At 29.9% G+C, this 9,316-nt stretch overlaps 1 protein-coding gene across 1 annotated transcript; it reads right to left on the bottom strand.

Annotated features, from left to right (window-relative positions):
* Positions 1-3,054: 3,054 nt before the first annotated feature.
* Positions 3,055-4,596, bottom strand: LOC140958590 (GATA transcription factor 9-like). The gene is made up of 2 exons (XM_073416094.1): positions 4,177-4,596; positions 3,055-3,917 (listed from the first exon to the last, which is right to left on the bottom strand). The coding sequence occupies exons 1-2, from the start codon at positions 4,468-4,470 to the stop codon at positions 3,267-3,269; spliced, it is 945 nt and encodes a 314-aa protein (XP_073272195.1). The 5' UTR covers positions 4,471-4,596; the 3' UTR covers positions 3,055-3,266.
* Positions 4,597-9,316: the final 4,720 nt, after the last annotated feature.

Here is a 9,316-nt window from a genome sequence, read left to right as displayed (position 1 = left end):
TATATGAAAAGTTTCATTTTATATAGAAAAAAAAAATTGTAAAAAAAAACCCCTTGTAATATTTGTTAAAAAAAAATTAATTGGCACCATAATAACATAGTTGAAAAGTAATTGATTTTTTTTTAATGAAAATTGAACCCGCATAGTAATGACTAATAAGTCTCCCAAGAGAGGAAGAAAATACATAGATTCGATAATATTGATTGAATTCTACATATTATAGTGTATTGTAACAAGGAAATCTCTTATGCTCTATTTCCAGAAGCGCTCTTTCTTTACATATCATTTTCATACGTCTACAATAAAATTATTTAAATTTCTTCTCACATGTGTGTCTTATACATGCGTTTTTAATTAACTGTATTACTATATATATATATGTGCGTCTTCTTGTTAAAATAAGATAAAAGTGTAATTCTGGTCATTTTGCGAGTTTGATTTTTTATAATGTCAAAAATTTTAGCGTCAGCTTTAATTTATTTTTNTTAAATCGCATTACATGTATATATATATATATATATGTGCATCTTCGCGTTAAAATAAGATAAAAGTGTAATTCTTGTCATTTTGCGAGTTTGATTTTTTTATAATGTCAAAAATTTTAGCGTCAGCTTTAATTTATTTTTTGCACATATAGATATTTTTATTATGTTGTGTAGATATATATGATGTTACATGACTAATATAATATTTAAATTTTACAAAAAAAAAAACAAATATAGATGACTAAATGTCTGAAGTAATAAAAGATGAAATGGGAGAGCAGCAATAATAACCACCCTTGATCAAATAACATGGAAAGATACCAAGACACAGACAACAATGCCATGTCTTCTTAGGTACTTAGATATAAATTATCCAAAGCATCTTGCACATCACATAACCAACCGCATGTGCTACTTCACCCACGCTCACTTCACATGCATATAATTTCCTCCAACTAATAATATTCCAAATATAAAATAAAATAACGATGACACGATTTTATTTATTATATGTAGAATACGATGACACGATTTTATTTATTGTATGGAAAAATGAATGCTTTATTATTTTTTACAATTTGGAATTTATATGTGCACATATATTGTACCGGAAAGTACATTTTTATAGTTTTAAGGGCTAATATTCTCATTTGTTTATGAAATAGTCTCATTTCAGAAACCATATATATATCCACACACAAAAAAATGTGAAATTTTTTCACGGAAAAACTTTGAAGGACATATCTTCGACTCAAACTATAAAAAAATATTATTTTTTATGTCTAAATTATTATTTTCGCTCGAAAAGTATCATTTTTTTAGTTATGTTATGAATAAATATTGTATAATATATGTTGTTTTAAATGAAAATTATTAATTTTTATGTGAAAAGTATATTCTATCATATATGATGATTGAGTGAAAAATATTATTTTTCACTATAGATATAGTTCAAGTCGACCAATCCCTGTCCCACATATAAAGATCCGTGAGACTATATCATATAAGATCTACTCATATATACACACACACGTAACTTCTAATGTAATAAAGTTTACTCCGTTGAGAAAATACATATTCATTGTTCGACCTTCATGTATGATAACTAGCAAATCAACTTCTTCAACACAGAGGAGTGATTAGTTTCTTTGGATCTAAACTTAGGGTTCGATCGATTCTACCAAAAAAAGTCGCCCCATTTATGAAGTAAATTGTGGAGTACGTAGACTCGTTTTCAATAATAATAATGATAATCGTATTCGTATTCGTACGTTCACATAAATTAGCACTTGTGCTTAATAGAATACACTAATTATATCCATTTGACTTTAAAAATATAATTTATTGATAATTTTTTATGACCTTTTAATAAAAATATCAAAAATGTGATTGAGTATAATACAAATTTAAAGTTAAAAAAGTGATTGAGTATAATACAAATTTATATATATATATATATATAAAAAATTAAAACTAAAATTCAAGAACTTAAAAAATAAAAATCGAAAAGAACACACACACACACACACATATATAATGATAAAAAAAATATAATTTTTCCTTTAATTGATATTTTAGTTATGTGAGGAAAAAGAAATGGAGTGTTCCCAAGTTGCCTAGGATATTAATGGTGGGCCCCGAGGAAGGGCAAAATGTCTAGGATTGTGTAGACAGTTGTCTGGCGACAAATCAGACCAATCTTAATTTACGCATAATTAAGATCTAAGCATTTTCATTTAGCGAGCTAATAATGAAATTTTGTTTTGACAATTTTTTTCCGAAAATTCCCCACGTTGATTATAAAGGCATTTCCATGCGAGCATGCTTCGTACACCACACGATGTTCTTTATTTATTTATATCTACGAACACCACCACGTTAATTAAATATGATTAAGTAAATTAATCACTGAAATCCATGCTTTTGTTAATTTTTTACTTCTTCTTATCTATATAACGAGTCAACGAATATTTAGAGATAAAAATAGTTTTTGACTCTCACTTCAAATTTTATCCTCCTTTTTTAAAAAATAGTTCAATCTAGAAGCTTATACAATGTCAATTTTATCTAGGAATGAACAATTTAATTTATTCATTTATGTAATGTAATCTCTTAACTTGGAGCACGAAAATGATTTTTGTCCAAATTTTTGGTTGAGAGAGAGGCCCTCCATGTGCAAATTCCCAAACTTTGAAGAAATAGACACAATCTTCCTGCAATCCCATGGCCCATTGGTCCTTGATAAAAGCTCTGCACCCATTCCCATGGTTGTAAGCAACAACTTTCCAGCTTCATATTTTCTTCATCCTCATTTTCTTTTCTCCACCCTCCTAAAATATTTTTCAATTTTACTTTGTCAACTAGCCAAAACACACACACACAAAAGAGAAGGAACCCCATACTTTTTCCAACTAAGATCTATTTAAATTTGAACTTTTAATTAAAATAATTATTCGAATTAGAGACAACCTTTAGTTCTTGGGTTATGGAGTATGTTTTTTGATTTATCATAATCGATAATGTTATATTTCAACTTTCTTTTATCATGATATACATAAAAAATTAAATAAAAAAAAAACTAATGAATTGATTGCAAAAGCTAGGAATAAAATGCATTATAACTTCTACAATTGAATTGACCATCTTCTCCCTCCACTTCTACTTCAAAATTCAAATATCTAATGGTAAATTAGGGGAACAAAATTTTGGGTTATGAATTAGGATAGTTTTTTTTTTCCTTGGCAAAATTAGGGAGACTTGACTAATACGTGCTTGCACACACTATATCATGTGCCTGTAATCACGACCGTTGATACTGTCACGATGGTGAATGAAGAACTCATCGCAGCCGTTGAAAATGGAGACTTGACTAAGCAAATTCTGGTTCTGTTGCTGCTGCTGTCTTTGGAGATCCTTTTGCCTTCGGAGCTCCATCACCTTCCGATGTGAATTCGAATGCCTCGTCGTGATAAAAGTCGGACTCGAGGCGGGTCGGTACTCGGGTACGAGTCGACCCGATTTGAAGCGGACCCCACAGGCGTTGCACAGGGTTTTCGGGCCCATCGGGCCAGTTCTCCATTGTGGGGTCTTATCCGAAGCACAGTGAAGGCATCTCCGGCCCTGAGTTTCTTCGGGCTGTTTTTTGATTGACGGTGTCGTTTTGAGGTTTGGGGAAGGGGAAACGAGGAGGAGGCGAGAAGACCAATCGCAGGGTGCGGCGCGTGAGCGTTTGCTTCTGGCTTTGCCTGGGACTGAGACATCGGTGGAGAAAACTGGTGGCGAGTGGGTGGTGGTGACGGAAGAAGAAGTGTCGGTAGCGGCGCTATTTGCGGCGGGTGCTGTTGTGTTTGTGGGGATGAAATGTAGGTCCTCGGTCGAGAAGGATTCTTCCACGAAATTCGACAGCCATTCTAGCTCAGCTAAATCATCATACTGTAGAGCGGAAAAAATTAAAAAAAATTAGTTAAACATGAATTTGTAATTGTGTGAAAAGAAATTCATCATTACTGTAATCGCGGCTATATCTTTTTGAAATTTCACACTTGGTATCAGGAAAAATCAATGTCGGAATGCACAAAAAACTGTCAAAAACGCACGCGTGATACACACAGAACACATTCTCCATGCAGAAAATCGTAAAATACAGGAAAATATTAACGGAAAATTCTCGCAGAAATAAAATAACAATTACCGGAACACAGAGTTCGTTGCTGAAAAAATGCGATTCGTTGAAGCTACGGCAGCTGACATTACCGTTAAACTGGCCTTCGCCGGCCGAAACCGATGAATTACAGCTGTCAACCGCCGTGACGGTGGATGAGTAGCCGGAATTCCCGCCCAAGTTGTCGAGAAACGAGTCGGTCATAGTTTCATCCTCCTTGGAAAAATCCAGCAAATCATCCACCATGAAATGAGCACCATTATTGTTCAAATTTCCATTTTCTAAAGAAGAAAATTGTGCATAATTTCCAACGAAATACTCCATGAATGTATGAATTCAACCTCCCGGTTTTTGTTGAACAAATTTTAGGAAATTAAAATGGACAAAAAACAGAGTAACGGTAGAGAGAAAAAGGGAAAGGGCTTCTTTTGTAGAAGAAGACCGTATGCGTGTTTGATGAAAGTGAGGGTGAGAAGGATGGGCTTTTGATGAGTGAGAGTAGGGGCAAAAGAGGAATTAAACAAATATTTACTTACATATTAAATGAATAATTTGTGCTTAAAAATAAATAAAAACTTTTTTATTTTTTATTAATTAAAATGAATGCATGAATTCATTTAACCTTAGCCGTTTACATTGATTCAAACATCACACTTTCAAATCAATTTGATTTTTAAACTTAATCATACATAAAAGTAATCGCTGAATAACTAATATGTGTAAAAAATAATAATTAAAAAAATATTAATATTTTCGTTTATTAAATAAACGAGAGACAATCCCACTTGGGTCGACGCCAACTCATCGGGTAAAGTAAGTTGATTGTCTTTCTTTTGGTCTAAAAAAAAAAGTTAGACGATTAATTTTACTTTAATACCCTTTGGTTTTCTTTTCCTTGTTTTTCTCATTCTATCCCATTTGTTTTTTTTTTTTTTTTTTTCCTTTTTTTTTTTTTTTTTTTTACTCCTACTTTTTTTGCGAGAGACTAGCAAGCAAGGAATAAAATTTGGGAATTATCTATGTTAGTTTATTTTATTTCTTTTTTTAGTAAAGGATATTTTAATTCCACTTATACCAAGAATTAAAAAAGAAAATTTATATTATATTCTACATTTTATCATAGCTAAATGTGATAATAATGAAAAAAACATTATTACACTTTACTCATGTTTTCTTTATGTAAAATAAAATAAATATTTTTATTTTGTTATATTTCTCATATGTCATGCATGTATAAGCAAGTAAATATTATTAAATTTTGAAAATTTTCAAGTGGTCGAAATATTATATTCCCATTACATGTTAATTATGCAACAAAATCAATGGAAATTGATAAAGTAAATATTTATTTACTAAAAAAAAAATTCAACCCTTTACCCTTGAGAATCGATCTCTCATATTTTGTCGACGAGACTACACCACTAATGTCCAAGTTTACAGCTTGATTCTCTCTTTAATTATTTATCCTCATGAAAATAAGTGCGCTTTGGCCATTCTGATTTTCTTTAGGTTGCATTTGAATCAATATATTTAAAATATATGGATTTTGATTATATTTTATTGTCAACAATGAAATCATCGATGAAATCATAAATAATATCTTACTTATTGAAACAATTATAACACAAAGTTGACTGAATTTCAAATACATCCATTATTGAGCAAACTTGAAACCCATCATAACTAATATGAAACATTATATAAATATGAAAGATGTGGATTTGAATTTTATAGTCTTCTTTCTCTAAACTACAAAAATACTTGCAGTATATTTGGAATCTATGGATTTGAAATCCATAAATCTAAACACAACTTTAATTAATTTTGGTTCTCCAGTAGGTTTTGAGATAAATCTATAATCAGTAAATTTAAATAAATTTTTACGATATAGTAAGTGTTACACATGTTATTATATTCCTTGACCCACGTTTAAGCACGATGGGTACAGCTTGGACTTAATCTAATGATGATCACTATCGTTCCACTTGTATACTCATTAAGATTAGAGGACTTAATTTTTACCATTTCTTATGTATCATTTGTAACATTTTGTATCCTTTTTATGTATTCTTGCATCATTTTGTTCTATGAACAACATATTAAAAGTTACGTTTCAATTATCGTGTCACGTATACATTTGAACAGAACAACAAGATTAACTGTTGCTCTAGATAAATCGATGATAATAATATTTCGAGAATTTGTTGAATGGAGTGATTTTCTTTGACGCTCCATTTATCTTTGTTGATGTGGAGCATCACGTGTCAACTTATTCATTAAAATGTTGGTTCCCATAATGGTAATGCCCATCTTAATTGCAATGAAAACAACATGAAAATAAAAGGTGGCTTTTGGCTTAGTTTTGAACAGTTGCAAGGTCTATTATTTTGGACAATTTACATCACATGTTCCATTTAATATCATGTGCATTTACTATTACAAATCCCAAAGACATGACATATGCCCCCAAAGTAAATATTAATCATCGGTTTTTCTTATAGGAAAATTGGACTTCAGTCATCAGTCGTCGATTTTTTTGTGTTCAGTCACTGGGTACTTTTTTAGTACAACATTTCCACATGAAGTGTACCACATTTTCACATGAAGTGTACCACATTTTGTATGACATAGTACCACAATTTTGTGGGTAGGGAGTGAACCCAAAGAAATATTTTAATTGATGATTTTTCACCAACTTTCTCTTTTCTTATTAACGTGGTTTTCATATCATTACATTAGTTTCAAATTTACTTAATATGCATCAAAGAATAACGACTGAAAGTTCCCACGACATAAAAAATATCAATCTTACAATTTTTTTTATTACATCGGGAGGACTCAATCCTACCTAGGGAGAGGAGAAGGGTTGAGACCACCTGAGCCTCAATATTTAAGTTTTATGAATTCATTTAATTTATGAAAAACTTAATTAGCTTTTGAATATTCTTCAATTTTTTTACAAACTACCCTCATCATTAGATACACAAGGCTCTCGATGAATAGTAATATATGCCATTTTTGGTGCGGCATTGCATACCGCGTGTCATCATCTTTGTTCTTTTTAATTTGTTTGATTATTTTAATTAAATTTATATGTTTTTAAAATATTTCATTATAATCACATATAATGGTATAAACGAATCGAATAGGTTTGCGAGTTTTTCGAGTCGGCTCGAAAAAATATTTGATTCATATTCGAGCTTATCGAATTCGACCCGAACTCAAACATGTTCGAATTTTTTTCGAACCGAACGCGAGCGCAAATTTTTTTGTTCGGTAGTTCGCAAGCCACTTGCGAGCTTTAATATTTTATTAATATAATTTAATTATATATTAAATAAATACATTTTGAATTTTTCGAATACTTATTTTCGAGCAATAATTCAAAAAGTTTGCGAACATGTTCTCGAATCTTTCGATCCGAACTCGAACTCAAGTTTTAATTTGAAACGAATTCGAACCAAAAATTTTAAAATTTTAGAACTTCGAAGCGAGCTCGAGCAACCATTATCTTTATTTTAGGCAACTAACTTGACTAAGAACTAGTTTCGAATATACAATACATGTTAATGAATTTCATTATAGACATGACTCGTAGACCTCATTGTATTATTGTATGTTTAAGGATTTTATATATACAACTTGCATTTATATATAAATAAAATAAATGTCATAATTGGATATAATCGTAAAATGTTTAAAATAGTTTTGACACAATAGTCAATAAAACTCATACCATAATTTGGGTCGTTGAGTACTAATTTAACAGGGAGTATTAAAAAAAAATCTTTCAGTTTTATGAATTCATTTTCATTTTCTGAAAACTTAATCAGCTTTTGAATATTCTTCAATTTTTTCACAAACTCTCCTGCATGATTAGATACACAAGGCATACGTGCCATTTTTAGTGCGGCATTGTATACGTATACTGCGTGTCATCATCATCTTCATTCTTTTAAAATTGTTTGATTAATTTAATTTATTTAATATGTGTTTAAAATGTTTCACCATAATCACAATGTTGTAAAAATAAGATAACATTGTTTTCACTTAAACATGGCTAATTACGTTGGGATGAATGTATTGATTCAAATAAAATAAACCGGTATCTAGACGGAAATTTAATTTAGCATAACATGTTTAATAATTTATTTATGAATACTATTTAATTTACTATAATACATAATTGATTAGTTAAATACCTAAATTAACTTACAAAAACTGACGTCATTTTGCTGCAAAATCTACAATTAAATAGAGTTCTAGATTGAAGTTTAACGGCTTAGACCATCTCCAACGCTGCACTTTTCTTCCCCCAACGTAGCGCAGCCCCACTCGAGTGCCTCTGGCCACTACAACAATAAATGATTATGACACTTTTTTGTAGACACTTTTAATTAAATGTTGTTACAAATACTTAATAATGACACTTGTAAAAAATTAATAATGTGTAGAATAAAAAAACATATTAGATTAGTTATCCTGACATTTTTAATTGATGTCATATTTTATATGGAGTTTCCCACATCGTAAAAAATAATTAAAAAACTAAAATTTGTCACTATAAATAAATGCGAGAATATTTGGGTTGAATAAATATTGGAAGAGGGAAAATAATTGTTTCCTTCCATATAAAAAATGAGATCAATTAAAAATGTCAGGATAACTAATCTAATATATTTTTTTATTCCCACATTTATTTTATTTATATTTCCTCCTCCAATATTTATCCAACCCAAATATTCCCACATTTGTTATTGTCACTATTAACATACATGACACTTTTAGTTGTTATTATAAATGATTTTAACTGACATATAAATTTGTCATTATTACTATAATAACAAAGCATGTATAAATGTATTTAAAACATGAGTTTTCCTGACATTTAAAATTGTCATTATATGAATAATTAGTAACACTTATGAAGTTGTCATTAACATCTTATAATGACATTAAAAAATGTCAGCAAGTTTAAGACGACATTGGAATAGAGGACATTTGTTGGAGGTGTCACTAAAACTTAAATGTCACTAAATATTGAATATGATGACATTTATGAATGTCACCATAAGCATTTATTCTTGTAGTGGACGCAGAGGAGTGTTTATTTTTCTTTTTTTTTTTTGATTTTTTTTATTTGTATTTATTATAAATATTCGTATTAAAA

This window comes from Primulina huaijiensis, chromosome 15 (genome assembly GCF_012295235.1).
Source record: "Primulina huaijiensis isolate GDHJ02 chromosome 15, ASM1229523v2, whole genome shotgun sequence".
In the NCBI taxonomy this organism is placed as follows: Eukaryota; Viridiplantae; Streptophyta; class Magnoliopsida; order Lamiales; family Gesneriaceae; genus Primulina; species Primulina huaijiensis.
The sequence above is the reverse complement of the archived record's forward strand: the minus strand, read 5'-3'. Positions and strand labels throughout refer to the sequence as shown.